The 20,396-nt window shown below is 55.8% G+C and overlaps 4 protein-coding genes across 4 annotated transcripts; 1 reads left to right on the forward strand and 3 right to left on the reverse strand.

Annotated features, from left to right (window-relative positions):
- Positions 1–1,093: 1,093 nt before the first annotated feature.
- On the forward strand, positions 1,094–2,809 carry W97_06238 (uncharacterized protein; the record flags this gene model as incomplete). The annotated part of the gene is made up of 1 exon (XM_007783963.1): positions 1,094–2,809. The coding sequence occupies one exon, from the start codon at positions 1,094–1,096 to the stop codon at positions 2,807–2,809; it is 1,716 nt and encodes a 571-aa protein (XP_007782153.1).
- Positions 2,810–5,486: 2,677 nt separating this feature from the next.
- W97_06239 (uncharacterized protein) lies at positions 5,487–7,882 on the reverse strand (the record flags this gene model as incomplete). Its single annotated transcript, XM_007783964.1, has 2 exons — positions 5,487–6,377; positions 6,434–7,882. 2 exons carry the CDS (start codon positions 7,880–7,882, stop codon positions 5,487–5,489), a joined length of 2,340 nt encoding a protein of 779 aa, XP_007782154.1.
- Positions 7,883–9,057: 1,175 nt separating this feature from the next.
- Positions 9,058–12,087, reverse strand: W97_06240 (uncharacterized protein; the record flags this gene model as incomplete). The annotated part of the gene is made up of 1 exon (XM_007783965.1): positions 9,058–12,087. One exon carries the CDS (start codon positions 12,085–12,087, stop codon positions 9,058–9,060), a length of 3,030 nt encoding a protein of 1,009 aa, XP_007782155.1.
- Positions 12,088–14,321: 2,234 nt separating this feature from the next.
- On the reverse strand, positions 14,322–15,544 carry W97_06241 (fructose-1,6-bisphosphatase; the record flags this gene model as incomplete). Its single annotated transcript, XM_007783966.1, has 4 exons — positions 14,322–14,464; positions 14,516–15,227; positions 15,284–15,356; positions 15,411–15,544. 4 exons carry the CDS (start codon positions 15,542–15,544, stop codon positions 14,322–14,324), a joined length of 1,062 nt encoding a protein of 353 aa, XP_007782156.1.
- Between the last annotated feature and the right edge of the window lie 4,852 nt (positions 15,545–20,396).

Raw genomic sequence — 20,396 nt, forward strand, 5'->3', positions numbered from 1 at the left:
GCTTCGGCGACGTGGTACATCGTTATGAACTGGAGACAAACATGTACTGCCGTAGGAGCGGGTTACAATGGACGCACAGAAGCCAGGTGGTAGTAGCAACATCGAGTCTACATGCCGGACGACTGGAAGTCCAGGACCTTCTAGGATCAGTTGAGAATATGCAGTAGAGAGTTGTGCGGTACAGTGGTACCTTAAGCACTTGCGCAAGCAAACTCATCAACAGGCTACTGAGTGCTAATGTATGGTCTGGGGTTCCCAGAGGTAACGATTTGTTGGAGATACAGGAGTCTTCCAAATGAAAGCCACTTATGCTGTTCGTCATCGCTCTAGTCAAAAGCATCCCTTCCATCTCCTGTGTAATAGTTCACGGCATGAGTGTGTTTACTCTCTGCGGTCTCTGGAGATTGGACGGGTAGGAACGGAGCTCACAGACAAGAAAATGCTGTTGGACGTGTGCGATTCAGAGCTTGAAATGGGATGCTCATCTCTAAACTGGCATGGGACCCTCCCTACGTCTTCACTCATCTATCGAGAAGATCATGATAAGTTCTCGGCAGCTTCCATCATACTGACCACCTTGCATATAACCTTCAGCCCGGTCGTCCACAGCCGTCAGCACACTCTTCAGCATACTCTTCAACACATTCCTCAGGGGACATCTCCCGGCTTGACCTTAGCATCTTCCTACATCACACTCGTGTCAACCCCGCCAGGTACAACCGCAACCTTCGCTTTAATTTCTTTCTCTGCGTTGCCGCCATCGCCGCCATCGTTACCTATCTCCACTTCAACCTCCACTTCCTTCCACTGGTGCCTCCTCGTCTATTCTGCACGTGACAAGCAACTCAGCTTCACGGCCCCTCACGCGACCCAAAGAGAACAGCCAATCTTTCCGCTAACTCGTTCTGCAAAAGAATCTTCAAAGTCTTGGCTTTTCGAACCGGGTGGATCTTTCGTAGTTGGCGCAAGCAGTTTTCACCTCCAGGAGTCGAAGTCAATACAGAAGCCATTACAGAATTACCACTGAACCTTTGTTGTGTCCCCAAGAACCAGGTAGACACTTTCCTGTGAAGCGACAAATCTTTCACCAGACATGACCCTTGGCATGATGACGAAGGACACGGCCAACTCCCGCCCCACCATTTCCGACGGCAAGTGGCAACGTCAAATCTGGCAGCCTGGTGATGGAAACGGTGATCCGAACGTAGACATCTTGGAGACTGCACAAGGGCAAAACAACAGGAAGGGTCACCCGACCTGGAAGATATTCAACGGCACTATCGGGCACATTAAGCGAGGCATCAAAGAGCCCCCAGTTCGCTGCTACCTTGACGACAAGGCGGCCTACGACATCAGCAGGTCTAAAGTGTACACCAACGTAGAGAAGCACCGCTACTGGCCTTTCGACTTCTCTGTAAACGGTCTTATAAAGCCTGGCCGGAAGAATCGCGGCCGTCCTGCATACGAGCCTGGCAGTCAGAACATCATCGCCTCGGTCGCAAAGGCTAAAGGGAATAGCCCATACTACTTCTACGGCGCTGCAGGCCCGCCAAACGCAGAGTCATCCCAACAGAGCCCAACACCGGCCCCGTTCGGTACAGCGATGGGAGCACAAGACCCGCCAGCATCCCCCTCTGTGTCTCCGAAGCGGGAAACGTCCCCAGTCATGCCATCAGTCGAGGCTGATTCCCCCGAGGCACGAACATCGCCCGACTTGCAGACAGAGCAGAGCCCAGAGAAAGAAGGTCCAAGAACTTCTTATGCGACCTCAGCTCGTGCCATGATTGGCGAGCCCAAATCTCGACTCAACTTCGGAAACTTCATGGGAGCAGCCAAGCCGTCGAAGCGTTCCTCCACTGTACCTCGTCAAGTCGACAGGGAGTCTGTTCAGGTGTCAGCGGTCTCCTCTCCCGGCGGCATCATGCCAGAGAACCTCCCTGCGTTGCCGGGCGGTCCCAGACTGAGAGCTCCTATCGTGGCACCAAGTTACGCCGTTGATCTCTCCGATACAGAACATGCGAGGCGTACCAAGCGTCCCCGCGTGCCATCCTTTCCACGAACAACGAAGCGTCCGCGCAAGGATATCCAACCAAGCCGCTCCCCGTCCGCTATTCCAGGCACCACACCGCAGCCAAGGGGCTCTACGACACCGCAGCGAGAGCCCATCAAGGCCACCTTCAACTCACTGAAGAACCACATCGATCGGCTTCAAGAAGAGTTGGACGACAACAAGATCCAATGCGACACACGCATGGACGAATTCAGCCAGATCTATCGTCAGCTTGAGCGCCTTGAGGAGGCACAGAAGAACGATCAAATTCAGCTCGCGGCCGTGCGGAAGGACCTTCTTGCAGTCGAGCACGAACGCAACGATCTGCTGCTCGAGCGCGCCCGCGACAAAGGTCGTCTCAAGTTCAACACGGAGGAGATTGAGAGGCTCAAGCAGGACAACGAGGCTCTTGAGGCGTCGGAGGCAGCGCTTCGTAGCAGGATCAGGAAGGGCAGCAAGGCCTCTCCGTTCGAGAATCTGGAGCCCAAACAACACCTCACCACATACCGGGAGGTCGCTACGACTCTCCACGCCTCCCTGGCCAATGCTAAATCGGGCCTGGCTGACCGACACACGGCGCTGAACGCCTTGAAGAAGGCGATCGAGGGGGTAGGTGTAGGCGTTGAGGGGGAGATGAGAGAGGGCCAGCGCATGCAGAAGGAAGTGCGTAGAGCGCTTGGCAAGGCTCAGGAAGCTATTGATGATGCCGGCATGGCGGCGGAGTGGAAGGGTAGGGTGGGTAAGGCGACGAAGCATTGAGGCGTTAGTATGCAGCGATGGGCGGGAATTTTTCTTTGGCTAAACTGAGAACCAGCAGCGGGAATGCGTGGGGGTATGGAGTGGGTATGCGATTTCTTCTCGGCTACCAGGTTTTCTCTTTGTCAGCTCCAGGTCTAGTTACAAAAGTGCTCCTTTCCAATCTCTGAAAGCCACCGCCAATAGCACGGAGCTTTCCAAGATCCAGCTCCAGGTGAAATCAAGCAACCAGTCAATCAGGCAAAAGCTCTCAGGCCTCCGCTCGTCACGCAGGTTGAACCTCTACCATTATCACACCGCTAGCCAGACCTTCCCATGCAAGCCAAGAAAATTCTTCACCATGTTCGCAGAGCTCTCCAGACGCCGGAACGGCACCTGCTGCAACCGTACCATGGATACCATTCACCACGCCGCACCTGCACAGCACGGCCTTTCCACCGCGACGTTCTTCGATCCACCGTTCCATCGTTTGCATTAGGCAGTTACGGTCCTCCGCAGAACATCACCGCACCGACCAAGCTGCCATTCTGCATTGCGCGTACGTGCGTCAATCCAGGGCTCCGCATGCGCTGCCATAAGGCCACGAAGTGTATCTGTCGCGCGGGTTGTCACTGCTCCGCGATCGTCGTCAGTGCTCTGAGGGTTTCCAGGTGGCAGACCCGCCGCCTCGTTCACGGCTCCACGCATGTTGTGTGCGCGACGTCGCCTCACGTCCAGCGTATTCTTGCGGCCATCGTGGATATGCTTGTTACTGAATGCACACATCATAGTCATCTCAACGCGTTCTCGCAAGCACGAGGTCATAGCTCGTTTCGGTGCGGCTGTAGTCACCGCCGCTCTCCCTCCTGTCCTACCCAGATCTCTCAGTTTCTATAGAGCACTAGATCAGGCATAGTGTTTCAGCCGCCAGTCTCACCGGCAATTCTCTTTCCTCTAATTGCTTCTTCTACTCCCGTAATCTACATAGCTAAACCCCAACCCTGCGCGGTCATCATGAAGATCTCATCAAGTTCACCTTTGCCGAGGGCTTCTCACTCTCTCTGAAAGCCGGTACACAGTCCCCAGCGCTGATGCCTGCCGCCCTAGCTGCAGCCCACAGTTTCTCCCCAGTCCGACCCGACCAGGTCGAAGACGAAGCTGCACCAGCGGACACCCTGGCTTGATGTTGCTGCTTCGGCTGCCTGCCGCCGACAAGGGCCAGTGCAGCTAGTGCTGTATCTTATCGTCTCCTCTGACGGTGTTGCGGAACACCAGTCTACCATGTTCAGGTGTCCTCTTGCTTACTATTTGAGCCATATCATCCAGCCCTCGGTCATGCAGCCCTGCGCTCCAAAACATGCTCTGCTGGATATCCCAAGCCTCGGCACCCATACCAGCGCGCCTGGCTCGCCAATCCCGATTCTACGAGCACGAGGCCCCCGTACCGCCCGCCACACCTACGAGGAGCTCTGGCACATCGACTCCGCTGCGCTGGGGATTTGCAGTCCCCGCATCAGCCCCAGCACTAGGGCGCGCTGTGGACTGGTGGCCAGCTCGAGGCGTCATAATCCGAGCACGCTGAGGGCGGAGGACGTGCATGCGGCGGTTGTGAGGAGGTTGTAAGGAGGGCTCGGGATAAGCTGCTCCGCGTGACACGCTTGTTGTACCTGGACCAAAGACCTCGAGGGATTTCATGACGAACTCAAACAGGCCTTGTTATGCCGGATGCCGCCCAAATCAACGTGTCTGAGAGGTGTGTCGAAACTACGATGTCGTTTTCGTGATACCGCGCCTCAGCTGGCTTGCCACCACGCAGACCTGTCTTAAGACATGGGCCCCTAACAACAGCTCAAGCCCCGATAATTGCCAGCGTGACCACTTGCCCATCAGTATAAGCAGTTCAGAGCAAGTGCGCAGTACCATCCTGGCGCTTCTTGCGTGGCGAAATTTGTGGGTCTGCGTAGTCAACAACCATCGTGTCTCGCAGGGCCTTACTCGTATAAGTTAGTATCGTATGTACAAGGCACAGCTTCAAGACAGCATAAAGAATCTCGCACGCACTCCACTCCAACTACACAGTCATGACAAGGTGTTCAGTCTCAATTTCTATCCTCCTATCCTATCCTGTCTTATCCAGCCTAGCTAGGCCCCTCATCCCACTACATCTACTCCACCCCACACACATCTCGACTTCCCCCACCTCTCTCTCTCCCACCCACAACCCACAGATCCATACCCATTAGAACCACACAAGAACATGCCAGCCCAAGGAAAATAGAAAAGAGGTGCTCAGGTATCCCGCCGACGAAGCTGAAGCTGTGGAGCCAGTATCGTACATATTGTGTGAAGAAAAAGAAAAGAAAAGGAAATGTGGAAAGGGGTGCTTGGGCGTAGCTCAAAGTTATAGAGTTGCTTCCGGAAGACGACGAAGGACCAGCTGGAGCCACAGGGAAATTGGCTGTACGAGAGCCGTTGAGAAGGGCAGTCGAAGCCCAGCAAGAAGCCAGATCAAAGAGATGAGAGCGATAGGTGAAGAGGGCGAGGAGAACTTTTAAAGTGCCGACGAATTTCTCACGAGTGGGAAGCCCTTGACCAGAAACGCCTAGTTCGCCGAGCCGAGGGAAGTAGAAGCCGATGGGTGTGTGGCGGACGGATCAAGCGCGAGATGTGTACGCCCCATCAAGTGCGACAGTGCCACCGCTCAAGCCTTCTCCTCCCCCTTCCCCTCCTCCACCGCCGCCCCCTCCCCCTTCGGCGCCGCATTCTCATCCCCACCCGTCTTGCTCTTGACATACTCATCGTAGACACTCATCGCCTCATCGACTTTAGCCTGGAGGGCGCCCTCATCCGTGGTCAAGTTGAGCAACTCGGCATTGTCCATCTCGAGCAACATGCCCGTGATCTTGCCCGCGAGCTCTGGCTGCATCTCGTGGATCTTGGGATACAGCGCCTCGCCCAGCATCTGCTTCTGCTGCTGATGCGGCGCCGCATTCAGCACGTTGAGATCCAAGCCGCCCGAAGCAGGCGGCCCGCCCATCTGGGGTGGCATGCCGCGTCCGCCTGGGAAGCCTCCCTGCATCTGCGGTCCTTGTCCTGGACGCCCGCCCATGCCGCCGCGTCCACCTTGCGGAAATCCTGCCTGTCCACCACGCATAGCCGGAACGACACCAGGCATCTGGGGCGGCATGCCCGGCATGCCCGGGATCGGCGCACCGCGGCCACCGCGGCCCATAGCCGCCTGCTGTGCTACCTGCGCAAGCTGGGCGTACATCTGGGGGTTTGGTGGATAGCCCGCTGCCATCATCTGCGGCGGGATGCCGTACATCTGGGGCGGCATTGCTTGAGCAGCGTTTGGCCCGCCACGGCCGGCACCGGGCTGGGGTGGCATGCCGCCGGGAAAGCCGGCGCCGCGGCCGCCTTGTGGGACGCCTTGGGGGAAGCCCATGGGACGCGCGCCCGGTGGCAGGAAGGCGGGTTGTTGGCCGGGGCCGAAGAACATCGGGGGTTGCATGAAGGGCTGGTTGGGCATGCCGGCTGCGGCGGCGGCTTGTTGCATGCGGAGTTGGTTGCGGGCTTGGATGGTTGCTTCGAGCTGTGGATGCGTTAGCGGAATCTTCAGAGGCGAGCACAGGATGGAGTAGAACATACCTGACTCTTGCGGACGTCTTTGCGCTGCGCCAAGGCGACATAGAGCGGCTTGCCGTTGACCATCTTCTGGTTCATCTCGGTGACGGCCTTGGTGGCCTCGTCCGGATTGCTGAAGCAGACGAAGCCGAAGCCTTTGCTCTTGCCTAGGATCTTCTTCTCGCCCTTGATCACGACCTTGTCCTTCTCCTCGCCGTCCTTCTTCGCCTCTTTAGACTCGCCATCCGAAGCTTCCTTCTCGTCATCCTTCTTCTCCCCGTCTGACTTGTCGTCCTTGACCGGCGTCTCGTTGCCGGGGGTGGCAGGGATCGTGTCGCGCATGACCTTTGCGGAGGTGATGTTGCCAAACGTGGCGAAGATATCGCGGAGCTTGTCGTCATCCACCTCGTCGGCCAAGTTCTTGACGTACAGGTTCACGCCCTGGTACTTCGACTGCTTCTCCATGCGAGCAGCCTCATACTGCTTCCGCAGCTCCTCCTCACGTTCGTGCTTCTTCTGGGCACGGCCAATGTACAGTCGCTGGCCATGGAAATCCTTCTCGTTCAGCTCCTCGACCGCGCTGGCTGCGTCCTCATGCTTGACGTAGTTGACGAAGCCAAAGCCCTTGCTCTTGCCATCGTCGTGCCTCTGGACCGCTGCAGAAGTGATGGGACCGTACTTCTCGAATAGCTCACGGAACTCGTCGTCAGTGACGTCGAGGTCGACGTTCTTGACGTAGCAGTTGGTGAAGTTCGCCTTCATCTCCTCGAACTTGCTCATCCGGTCTTTCTTCGGGATGTGGTGGCCCACGAAGACCTTCTTCTCATTCAGCAGCATGCCGTTGACGTGCTTGATGGCGTCTGTGGCAGCCTGGGCGGTCTCGTAGTGCACAAATCCGTACCCCTTGGAGTTGCCGAGCTCGTCCTGGGCGACCTTGCAGCTGAGGATATTGCCAAAGGCGGCAAAGGTGTCGTGGAGAGCCTTGTTGTCGATAGCGGTGTCCAGGTTCTTGATAAAGACATTGCCCTGGCCGGTCTTGCGGAGAGCGGGATCGCGCTGCGACCACATGATGCGGCACGGCTTGCCCTTGATCACGGTGTAGTTCAGCTCCTCAAGGGCCTTCTCGCCGTCCTCGGAGCTGTTGTAGTTGACGTAGGCATAGCCGAGCGAGCGACGAGTGACTGCGTCGCGGCAGACACGGATCGAGGCGACCTGGCCGATGGAGGAGAACAGCTCGAAGAGCATAGCCTCAGTGACGGAGGGGTCGAGCTCGCCGACATAGAGCGACGCGGAGTTCTGGTGAGCGGTCGACGGAGCGGCCGAGATCGGAGTGGAGAGATCAGTGCTAGCGCCGGGCATCTGAGGCGGGATGTTGGTGTTCAACGTGGTGCCGTTGGTGGCAGGAGCCTCCGGGGCGGGAGAAGTAGCGTTGGCATCCGCGGCCACAGGGGAGGTGGCGGTTTCAGCAGACATGTTGCTAGATGTTTCCTTGATACGGTCAGCTTGCGGACCAGAGAGGCGCCTGCGCGCTCGCGATGGTGAACCGGAGTGGCCGGCTGGAGCTGCGAGAGCGTACCTTCTAGGCGTCTAACTCTGCGCTGCCTGTCGCTGGTTCGTGAGGAATCTTACGGAGAAGAAGCTCGATATGAACTCTAAGCAGATCTTGACGCGGCGTCAGAGAAAGGTAGCACAGCCAGACGGTCTTTGCGTGGTGCGAAAGTGTCTGGTGAGAGGGCAGCGACTGGTGTTGAGGAGGTTGCTTCAGCCGGATAAACGTCGACGTGAAAGCTGAGTTTTGTGGATTTTCAAATTTTTTTTCCGACGTTACGAAGTTTTCTGAAGGGGAGGGGGGCAAAGAGTAAGATCCTGAAGGGAGCTTGCTCGGTGTGTGAGATGGCAGAAGGTTGGTTGGCAAGAGACCGTCGCCCTTTGTGAGGGAAATAAATTTTGTGCAGCAACTTCCGAGCCGGGCACGCACGTGACACTCAACCACGCATGCCTCTTATTGCAGGACCTTCCGCACAGATCTCTGCTTCGTTCGCCTTACGGAATCACTGGAAACGCCGGAAATGATGCAGAGCGCCGCCGGCACGACGTATATCCCAGCCATATTGGAAGCTAAAACGGAAGAGTTACCGGGATACCCATCGGAACCGATATCCGTTTGCCGGTTTGACTATAGAGACTTCTCCAATCTGGCGGACTGGATGAAGAGAGAGGGCTATGAACGACGTCGGAAATACGCTACTATTTAAGCGGAGGACAGGTGTGTGCTTGCCTTCATGAAGAAGCAAGGTGCATCCACAGAATCCTATTAGCAAGCTCAGGGTAATCAGAGGCAACAATAAGCGTAGTAAAATTGTATCACAAATAGGAAGGGCAAGTAGCGGGCTCTTGTTCTTCGTACCGTACACGTGATACGGAGTTCATTAGCATAAATCATCTGCAGGAATCATCAGGAGGCAGCATTGCAGTAGTCTTCTCTAGGTCATGGCCAAGGTCTTATCAACGAATGCCTCAACTAAATGGGTATCAAAAATTCCACGCTCAGCAGTATTTCCCCAATCGAAGGCCGTCAACCGCTTGCAAGACAGCAGATAGATCAGTCCCCCTCAGTATGGGCCAAAAGGGTCACAGGGAACTCCACCTCACTCCTGCAGACCCTCGTCCCACCCACCCTGCTCGACCAAAAAAGCCTCAACCCTCTCCCTACACCCCCTCAGCTCCCCTCCCAGCGCCTCCTCCCACAGCCCCTCAACCACACTGACCTTCTCCTTCAGGTCCTCCGTGAGTCTCGCATCCTCATCGCGTCTCACATCCCTCATCTCCCTATCGACGGCCGCATAGTCCTCCCCCTGCAACAACCTCTGCGTCTCCAGTAACTTGCTATTCGCCGCCACAACCCCCGTCTTGACCTCATGCAGCAAGCACAGCAGATTAACCTGGCTCTCGATAAACTGATACGCGCTCTTCTCCGCATGCTTCAGCAGGCTGTACAGGTACTGCAGCGGCCACTCGTGATACTGTGGGTTCTCCGCATACTCCTCGCGCGGAATCAGCACCTCGCACGACTCGAGGCTGAAGGGGACCCGCTGCACCACCGCTAGCAAGCCGGGCGCGATGTCCCAGAACGCGGAAAGCTGCACCTCGACGCCGCGCGTGACGTTGGTCTCGACGGCGCCGAGGAAGTCCTCCCAGCGGCGCAGGGCGGCGGTCTCGAACGCGACGCGCCGGTCTTGGGTATCGCGCGCGAAGAAGTGCTCTGCTTCGCGCACCTTTTCGGTGTTGCCGGCCGCCTTGTACGGCGTCAGGACAACCTGCTTGTAGCGGTCGTTGCGCAGATTCTCAAGCTCGAAAAGCTCGGCGTGGAGCTGCTGACGGGTCTCGAAGTACCATTTGAGCAGGGTTAGTTTCTCGAGGAGTTCGGGCTGCTCGTCGCCTTCTTCCTGGGCTTGGTTCGGGTCCGTGTCGTGGGTCGAGGAGAAGAGCGAGGCGCGGAGATGGTCGATGGACGCAGAGGCCTTGGTGATGCGCTCCGAGAAGAGGGCGTAGAGGGACGTGAAGACTGTGGTCTGGAAAGCTTCGAAGTCGGCCTGCACTTGGTCTTGACTGCGCTTGGCCTGGCTGGCTTCGAAGTCGGCTTCGGCTTTTGCGGCGTCGGCGAATGACATCAGTCCGTTCCGGATGTTTTCTTGGATGTTGTGGCGGAATTGGCTGCGGAGGTCGTCGGTGGCGGCTTTTTGTTGTTCGCGTTGGGTCTCGGTCTTCTTCGTGTAGGCTTCTTTAGTGGCGGTGGCGTCTTCGAAGTCGCTTAGCGTTCTATGTATGGCCCTGATGGGGGCAAGGTCTGGATGGTTGTTGTTGACCGCAGGATGATGGCGAGGATACGGCGGTGGAAGAGTGACCAGGCGCGACACATCTAGCTTGTGAGGATCAGGCGTAGCCAGAGATGAGTGATTGTGGTATTTTGGAGTCGGCTGTGGTGGGGGCGATGACCCGTCCGTATCGTGCAGTCCGACCTTTTCGAGAGGATATTCGTCTGGGCCATACAGCATAGTCTGGGTACTTGGACCAGGGGTACCGCCCTCGTGCGGGGAAGTACGGTCGTTGTACCATTGCAAGGTTTCTCTGGCTTCGCGCGGTACTCCCATGTATTTCGACTCCCGTTTGGTCCGCTGAACCTTCCCGCCTCGGCCAACTGATCCACTGGCACTATCTTCCCACCAGCGACTCGAAGATCTGCCACGTGACGCCTCTTCGTCGTGAGCTGTGCTGACGCTCATGCTAGGTATTGGCGAAAGACAAGGCTGGAAGGCGGCCCATGTTTGGCTTTCACCTCGCCCCCGGGTTTGACTTGAGACACTTGCAGGAGAATCGGGCTCCGTTCTGGGTGTAAAGCTCGCGCTGGACGGACCAGAGCTTGTTCCGGTGGGCTGGGAGGGAGTGTCGTTCTCGGTCGAGGATCGCGATCTCCATGTCTCTGCTGCTGACTTTGGACCGCTGCTACCTGGCGTCGTTGGGCGTCTGCCTGTGCCACTGTATGGTCGCCACATGTCTCGTGTCAAGTCCAGAATGTCGCTTGCCATAGAATCAAACGCTGTTGAGTACCGGTCACGACGCAGTCTCGACTCGTTAACAATAAAGGCCGCGAAGAGCTCTAGTCGTTCTCGATCCGTTGGGGCTGCCATTTCTTTCTCGATGAAGGCGCGATGCCGCTCGAATGAAGATTGCGCAAAATCATCGTGATGGCTAGCTTTGTGCGCTTGCGCAGGCAAACCCGCTGGGGCTGCTTTCGACGGAATGAGAGGAGCGAGTGTAGTGACTTCTTCGTTTGGCGAGTGCAATATGTGTGAAAGGGGCCGATCCTGAGACTGGTCTGACAGCACCGGCAAAGTTGACTTCGAAACAGGGAGCTCGGTGACGTGCCGTTGTAGCGGCGGAGTGGGTAGAGTCTTTGGCGGCACCGCTGGTGAGGCTTTACTGCGCGCATGGGCTTCGAATGCCTCCATTGCTGGAGAAAATGGGGGTGTAGGCGCAAACACCTCTGGAGACATGACACGCTGGGCTAGGTTCATGCGAGGCGTCGAGTGATTCGAGTCTGGTGTCTGTAGCTCGCCGTAAGACTTCTTCGGTCTTGCGCTGTGTGGTGTATCAAGAGGTGAGTATTTCTTAGCGCTCTTAGGACTAGTCTTTACTGCATTACGCCGCTGGCATATCGCCCCGTTCGATGAGGCGAGAACCAGATTGGCAGGTTTGGCAGCCTCCATGTCACGCGCCCAGGGATTGTTGCTCGGCTCAACCGCACTTTGTGCTTCGACCCGCTCGCGGGCAGCCCTACTCTCACTTCTTCGTTCTCGGATGCCTTTTGCGCTTGAATCCCGTTTGGCTCCAGTTCGAGCTAATCCGCTTGTGGAGACTGAACTCGTGTGGTTGACGGGGGTCTGGGTCGCGTCCGCCATCGTCGTGTCAGCCTCCGCTACGCTGCTTGTGTCTATGCGCAGGCCCGTGTTACCAGATGGTCCAGAGTGGTCCTGCTCAACTTCTTCAACCCAGTCGGCCGGCGTCGGTGGCACAGGCCCAAGACTTGACCCGATTTGGGCAAGCCTTCGAGGCGCTGGTGCCGCTATAGACGTGTCAGGGTCTCGTGAAGAAGACCGAGAGTGTTCCGTCCGGCTCATGCTCTGCGATCTGGCGCCACTGGGTGGAGGTCCAGGTGGTGGAGGTGGAAGCGGCATGCCTGGCCCCCAACCTGTAGCTCTCGGCGGTGACTGCGACTCCGCCCTGCTTCTTGATGATTCCCCCGAAGTGCCAATGGCTCCCGTAGATGCAGCCCTCCGAGCGGCTGGTGCGCGCGGTTGGTTGTCTGGGCTCCAATTGCGCTCATTATACTGCGAGCTGGACGCCAAATTGCTTGATGTATGTTAGTATGATATCAGACTAATGGCTAACCGAACTTACGCTCGCTGGAATTGTAAGCTTGGCCCTGGCCTTCTAGTTGAAGCTTCGGATGTATCCTGGCGCGGTACATCTATCACATTGAGGGCTGTCTGGTCTGCTGGTCTGTTCCTGGAGGCGAGGGCCGACAAGTTGAAGATCGAGCGTTGTCCATCAGGTCTCGTCCTTGAGCTGGATCGATCGCGTGTCGATGGAGGGGGCGGAGGAGGGAAGGCAAGCGCAGATCCTGGATTGGGGGAGCCATGGGCAACACTCGCTCCTGATACCGCCCGGTTGTGTCCATATGCGCTGGGAGGTGCATTCGACATGGAGGCAAACGAATTCGCATTGATTGTCTGGCTGGACGGGAAAGTGGTAGGCGACGTATGCTGTGAGGCAGAGAACGCGCTGCTAGTCATTTGGGGAGACGCATGTATAGTTTGATTTACACCGTGAGAGGAGTGCGGAGTATACGGCGGAGGAGGAGAGGGCATTGCAGCTATAGACATCTACACTTAGCGTTCGGAACCCCCCAGCCGTTTTTCAACAGGATTGAAAAGACTGAGAATGAACGCGTTGCTGCTAGACAGAGTGTTGGCATGCCACGATTGTGGCCTCCGCGCCCGAAGAGATCGATTCGAAAGGAACAGGCATACGAAAGCGCGATAAATTACCTTCCATGCCAGTGAACTCTCGGGGCCTGTTCGAGACCGCTGGTGAAGCCGTATGAGGCACATATGCTCCACTGACCGGACCGTGGCGACTCCATTCTCCAGGATTATATGGCGCTACAGGCGTAGGTGCCACTCGTAGAGCCATTGGTGAAGAACCTCGAGATGCCGACGATGGCACAGATGAAGGATTCGAGGATGCCCAAGGGGAGAATGGCGCGTTTATGGAGGTTGTTGAGGCAGGTGTTTGCAGGTACGCTCCGTGTTGCACAGCTTGAACAGCCAGCGCAGTGGAAATTGTTGGAGGTCGTACAAGGGCACGCCGTACGCCTACTCCTGGCGCAAGAGCAGGCGGAGGAGGAAGGTTGGGAAAACCAGAGCCATATTGTGAGCTCATGGCGAGATCCGTCGAGTTAGGTATCTGAGACTCGGAAGCGCGCAGCGGCTGCCGCGACCAGTTTCAGCGGTGCGCGCGGGCGACCGGTTTGAAGAGGCTGCAGCTCATGACTGTCGAGGGCGAGTAAAATCAGCCCATTGATGCCAGTGTCGCAGTGATTCCTCTAGCATAGAAGCCGGGGAAGGATAGATCAGAACACTCTATGCGTGTGATGTGTGATGTGCCTCAGTCCTCCGCTAACGCGGCGGAGATTCGCCCAATCCATGGCGTCGGACACGGGTGACGGATAGGCTTGGCCTGCCGATTCTATTCTTTGCTCGGCTAGCCCTGGAAGCGTGCAAGCGTGATGTGCCGGCACTTTCGTCCCAGCCCTCTGGCAAATGAGGGCGAGACAGGCGGTGATGGATGGGGGAGGCTTGCGAGGGGTGGCTGCAGCTGCGAGGTGCTCCAACAACTCGGCGCTTAACCAGCCCTAACGTAAGTTTGCTGACTCTTGGTGGGGAACCTCTTCAAGCAGATGGGATGACAAGGACTTCAGGACAACGGAACGAGCTGATCAAAGAGCGTTGGGACGCCTCATCACCTGCGCCTGAGGCTCTATGCGAGCATGGTGGGTGATACAGCGTTAGATAAGAGGTACAGAGGCACAGCAGGACGGCAGTTGACGGCCTGGCACGCGCCGATGCCGGATTGTGTATATATCAGAATGAGAGGAAGCGATCGCACACGAAATTGCGTATATATGTTCGTGGTTACGCGCGTGAGTTCATTCATACCTAGGTGGCCTAGATGGCGCTTGAAAAGGAACAGCAGTTCTGCGCTTCGGAAGGACTTCAACGCCGCGATGCTCTTTCGTATTTACATCACTGGAAAACTAACGAGGTCTCAAAACTGATATACCCGCACTCCATCATTTAGCGTATTTCTTGTGGATGTCAATGACCTTCTGCACTTCGTCATAGCTTCCCAAGAACACGCCGGACCTGTCATGGATATGCTCGGGTACAACTTCTATCAGTCTCTCCATCTTGCTGTTGACGGCTTGGCCGCCAGCTGTATGGTTGTCAGTGTGCATACTCAGAGGCAGTGTAAAGGACGACATACCATTCTCAAAGACCAAGGCCATGGGGGCACACTCGTACAGAATCCGTAGCTTGCCCTTGGTGCTCTTCTTGTCCGCCGGGTACGCGAATATGCCTCCATACAGCAGGGTCCTGTACGCATCTGCGACCATCGACCCGATGTATCTAGCACTGTAAGGCTTGCCGCCATCCTTCTCGGGGTACTTCAAGCTGTTGATGTACTCCTTCACCGGCTCTTCCCAGTACAGGCTGTTGCCCTCGTTCACGGAGTAGATGGCCCGCTTCTTCGGCATCCGCATGTTCGGATGAGTCAAGATGAACTCGCCTAGCGCGTTGTCCATTGTGAAGCCGTTCACAGTACCGCCCCTCATCGTGATGACGAGCTGGGTCGACGCGCCGTACATGGTGAAGCCGCTGGCCACCAGGTCCGTTCCCGGCCTGAGCAGATCTTCCTTGACGCCCTTTGCGTCTCTGGGCAGCTTGAAGACGCCGAAGATGGTACCGACCGAGACACCGGCGTCGAGGTTCGAGGAACCGTCAATAGGGTCGCAGACCACGGCGTATCGGGCATTGGGGTGTTCTTCGAAGACGATCAGGTCCTCTTCTTCCTCGGAAACCATACACTTCACTCTTCCTGAGCTCTTCATCGCGGCTATGAAGAGGTCGTTACCGATGACATCGAGCTTCTTCTGGTCGTCCCCTGTTGTGTTTGAGGAGCCAGCGAGACCCGTGAGCTTGCAAAGCTGGTCAGTTTCTCTCTGACGCGGACGCTGGGAGATCAGGAGCTCACATTGATGAGTGTGGACCGTCGGATGTAGTATGCGATGCTCTTGAAGGAGAATTGGAGGGCATGGCACAGAAGCCTGCACTCAGGGTGTCAGCAAGGGCCAAGTCATATGTAGCATGGAGCCACGTACGTGAAGTCTCCGGTAGCCTCTTTGTGCTTCGTCTGCTCTTCAGTAAGGAACCTGGTAAGTGTCACAATGTCTGTGTTGATCTTCTCCGCTCCAACGGCGCCGCCTTCACCACTGCTGTTGCCGTTCGCACTCATAGTTGGCGTGGTAGTATGGAGGCAGCGGTGCTAGGTAAGGAATCGAACTAGATTGCAATTGACTGCGCAGATGTCGGCTGCTACAAGAAGGTATATCAGGTGGATGTCGGGCACGCGGAGCTGTATTCGGTAGACTCTGGCTGGATAGTCCGTGGAGGGCCTCGGTAATAGTCAATGGGAGGTAGGTTGAGGGCGTGGTACTGGGCAATGGTGTACTCTCAGTTCGTCAAGGAGGATGCTGGAGGTGTCTTGACAGCCGGAGCAATTGAGCGACCCTTCTCATTATGTACTGGATAGCGCTACACCTGTCGCATTCACGCAAATGACGGTCCCAAGGCCGCATGTGGGGAGCGAGGTTGTGCTGCCCCGCTCATGCCTCTCCCGAAACGCCCGCCGATGAAGGAGCACGCCCCGAGTTTCTCCGCTTACTCTCGGGTCTGGCGAAGGGGCTGAACATATTTCCCTTCTTGCATGGCAGAGGCCGCTCGAGATAGGCGACCCTGATATATGAAGACGCTTGCAACGCAGGTACTCGTAAGGGTCGGGCTGCTGCTCGGGGCAGTTTGAATGTTGCGGATAAATTCGCGCCGAGGCTTCAGATTCAGATGCTCAGCAGCTTCGGTAACAATACCGCGACTCGACAGTCTAGACTGGGCTCAACGAAGACCACAGCAGCTTACCGGCCGCTACACTTTCTACCTGTCTAGATAGATAACATTGGACGTGGAAAATACACGAAGATGGACCGGCGCAGTGATGGACCCTATGACGGTTTTATATCACGTGAGCCGGCCACTAGCGCAGGAAGCTCAAGCGAGACATCAAAAACTTTTGAGCCTCAGCTTCTTTCAACCTCACAACTCGTCCAGCGCGGAAGCTACGCCGTCTCCAGATTGCAGTCATGAGGCCTTGAACCCCAGGTATATTCTCACCTGGCAGCAGCTTCCGATGGCATGAGCAGTATCGGGATATGTAGGCCTACAGCGCCTGCGAGTCCTTACGGTCTCACAATTCTTTACCACCTCTGATGGCCACTTGTCGGGTGAATGCTGTGCCCTCAGAAGCCCTCTCCTCAGCGTAAATGGTAAGATTGGATTTCATTTTTACTTCCCTCCTCACCTGATGATTTGTCAAACCGCAAAACTAGAGTCTTTGACCTCTACGGAGGAATGAAACTTCTTTGCACACGTCAGTCTGAAAAACTACCGAAGACGCACAACACCTGCTCATGCCTGTGCAAAAGCTCCGCATACTAATGCTGTGTTCTTTTAGATGATGCCGCAAGCGGGGCTCAAAGCCTGTTACACGTCGTTGCGCCGTCCGAGTCGGGGTTACGTTCACTTCGAGCCGACAATCAGTCGACGGACCACACACACGCCTAGTAGCCTCGCAAAGCTGTATATATTCGTGCAAGCTCATCAGTACGCCCACGAGCTTGCTCAACCAGGTGCGGAAGCAGTGTTGGCATACTCAACCGTGGCAGCTGAGCGTCGAACACTGTACGTCTAGCCTACCTCTCGCTTCCCATGCTTCCTCTCATATGATGATTTTTCGTACGATGTACGCTGGAAATTACCGTCTGAGACCTTCGGTCTTTGACGACACCAATAGGCTGTTTCTGATCTTGTTTAATCTTTCGCATCCACTCCATCTATTTGCTGCGCAGTAATACTGACTGCAATCCGCTAGACACATGCTCGACTGAGCAGAAAAGTTAGTACACTCTGCCACCTGACCCTCCCAGCGATCCTCCTATCGCACATCTTATGATGAATGGCAGCACTGGGCTCCGAAAACTTTTCATGAGCGATATGCCACATTGCGGCAGGCCTAGAAAACCTCGCCCACTGAACCCATCGCGTGCTCTATCCTCGCCTACTGGTCTCGCTTGATGGCCTCGCTGATCTTGTCGGTCTTCTCAGAACCGATTCCCGGTCACCATGCCACCCCTAAACGAGCACATAGCCGCGCCTGCCATCGCATCCGAGGCCCCATGCGCTCTCCGCTGGTTGCGTGGACCCTGTTACCCGTCTGTACCTCGAGTAAGTCTGTCCTTTGATCTCAGCCAGAGCACGCTCTGCTTCTGCTTCTTGATGAACACTAGATGACGAGTCTGATACGGTCTCACCGATGCGGACAACCTTTTTTTATACCATTCATGCATTTTCTGATTGCAGCATCTCAACAAGACTTTTCTCTATTTAGTCTCCTTGCAGAGACTGACGTGGATCATTACAGACTTATAGCGATGTTTTCCCCAGCGGCCGCTCCTGCAGGCAGTTCTACGAACAAGCAATTCCAGCTTGGATTCCTTCATTGGGTATCTTGGCGAACCAGGAGCTTATCGTAAGTCGACCCAACCACTCAGAACATGCCTTTGCTCGAAATAGAATTACGAGTGGGCCGCGGGGCTCTTCCTGTTCACGAGGTAAGATCACGCCCTGATATCTTACCCTTAACAACACACTCTCCTGATGATTCGACTTTACAATTGACAAGCATATGTCCAAGCTGCCTTGACCGGTGGCGAAGACGAGACTGTCCTGGCTGAATGCGATTCTGATCTTGCTCACTCTCCTAAATTGTCTCGGGCGCTCACGCTGACTTAAGTCACGTGCAGGAATCTCCAAAACTCTTGTCAGGTCGCAACCAAAGGGTCTCTCAATATCTGCCATCTACATGGCCGTCTTGGTACGTTGTAAACCATCATCCCCGAATCTCTTCCCTGCTGCTCAAAGGATGAATCATTTTACAATCTCACGACGGTCGGCATAGCTACAAGTTAGCATTGATGAGATTGCCCTTGACCGGGCTTTGATCTGATACCCGCAGCAACGTCCCAACACTCGTTCCATACCTCACAACCTTGTGGAGGCCAGTCGCTGACCGCTCTGGCACAGGAGTATAATTCTCCCTCAAAATGGTAGCAGAGCCTGAATGGAGCAAGTAGGCCTAGTTATCCAAAATATAGATGAAACGAACACTCTACCATGAGCAACGAGTTCGTTTTAGAATGATGCGAATGCCAAATGGTGTTATTCTCTCCCCTTTGCTGTGATGAACTTTTCAGGGTGAATTCAATGTGACCCCCGGCTCTGTGCTGGCTGCAGTACCTTCCGAAGATAATGGATCCTCTGCCGCGCCCGCCTTCTGTACCTGATCCGTGTTTGTTACTTGCTGTGGCCAGCTCGAATGAGAAAGAGGCATTAGGTACGTCCTGCCTGCTTGTTCCCTACAGCTCGTTCTCGGAGCTCCCTTATTGCAGCCAACTCCTCTTATCTCCCTTCTCATAGCTTTCTCGTGCACTGTTCCCCAACCCTCATTGCCCCCCGCTCATCCTCGCCCTCGCCAATCCTTCTTGTTACTCCCTCATTCGCTCTTACAAACGCCCTCACGGCCAATCATAACCCACCTAAGCCTCACAACTATAAGCTCCTCTTTTCCGTATGAGCCCACTCCGGGGTACCACATCGCTCACCGTTGAACTTCACACTCATAGAGATCACTACATATTCGACCACTTCGACTCCAACCAAAGCACCTCCACCGACATCAACTTCGTTCAAGTCCAAGCTCCCCCCATCCGAACGACCTCTCCGGCCTGTACATCCGTGTGCTGTGTACAGCTCGCACTCTCGGCTCATCTCGCAATCCCAAGATCATGCGGAAACTCAGAGGTTTTTGGCTCTCTACGGCTATCGCTCGCACACACCTTGCAATGCCACCCCCTACGTTCGCTGCGGCTGCAGCTGGAACCACCGCAAACTCCACACGCGCCGATGGTGGTGGAGCGAGTTAGGTTTCCATCACACCAGTGAAAGGGTGTTGAGCGCCATTGAACTTCCCAAACGGCGTACGTCGAGGACGGTGTTTCAGGTGCTCCGCATTCTTTACCTACGAGATGCCTGAGGAAGAGAAAGAGAGGGAAGAGGGTAGAGTGGAGGTTTGGGAGGTGCCAGTATACCCGGTCGATTCGTGCGCCGAAGTACTTGCGCACTGTTTCTGCAGAAGACAGGAGGAGAAGGGTCCGGGACGCGTTGAAGAGATATTTTGATGGGGCAGTGGTGATGTGGCGCAGAGCGCGACCTGTCCTGTAGCAACTTCCTGTGGTTATACATGGTGGGTTCTTCTCGTCCTGTCGCAGCCCGGTTTCCGGCGGAGAGTACTGACGGAGCCAATGTCCCCGACACCAGAGAGAGAGAAAGCATGTCCGAGCAAACACCAGTCATACCAGCAAAACCGGGAAGACAGGCGACGCAAGCAACGTGAAACTCTAACCGCGAGTCTCGGCGACCCGATGTAATACGCCTAGCTCATCCCAATCCCGATCGGCTCGTCGAGCGCCAAAGAGATCACGGGGTATTCCTCAGTGCATGGATGCGGTGCTGCCCAGGCATATTACTCAAAGCCTTCACGCCGCCTGTTGGGTCATGCCTCCTCTTCTTCAGCTCTGCTTTCGCGTCGGTGCTAGACTCGAGATCCTTTCAGGCCCACATGTGGCGAAGAAGATGCCGCAAGGAAGCTTATGCATAGATGACGAGGAGCACACGGAGCTGAGTATTGCGTCCAGATTCTCCACGAGCCTGTTCGTGCTGATCGCATATTGGCGACGCTGTAGCCCATGGGAGGTGGCGTAAATCTTCTGCTCGGTGCTCGTACGGCAGACCGGAGCGGTAGTCGTGCTGCGGCAACATGGCGAGAGAATTTTCGGAGCGTGATGAGGTAAGAGACATTGGCTGAAAGCTGTTATTCAGGCTAAGCTGACATCGACATACAGCATAGAGATTGTCTCTCCAGTCCACCGCGGAGCTGACGGCGAGAAACTCGAGCGCAAGATCCATTTTGTCTTTAC

Source organism: Coniosporium apollinis, assembly GCF_000281105.1.
Source record: "Coniosporium apollinis CBS 100218 chromosome Unknown supercont1.30, whole genome shotgun sequence".
In the NCBI taxonomy this organism is placed as follows: domain Eukaryota; kingdom Fungi; phylum Ascomycota; class Dothideomycetes; genus Coniosporium; species Coniosporium apollinis.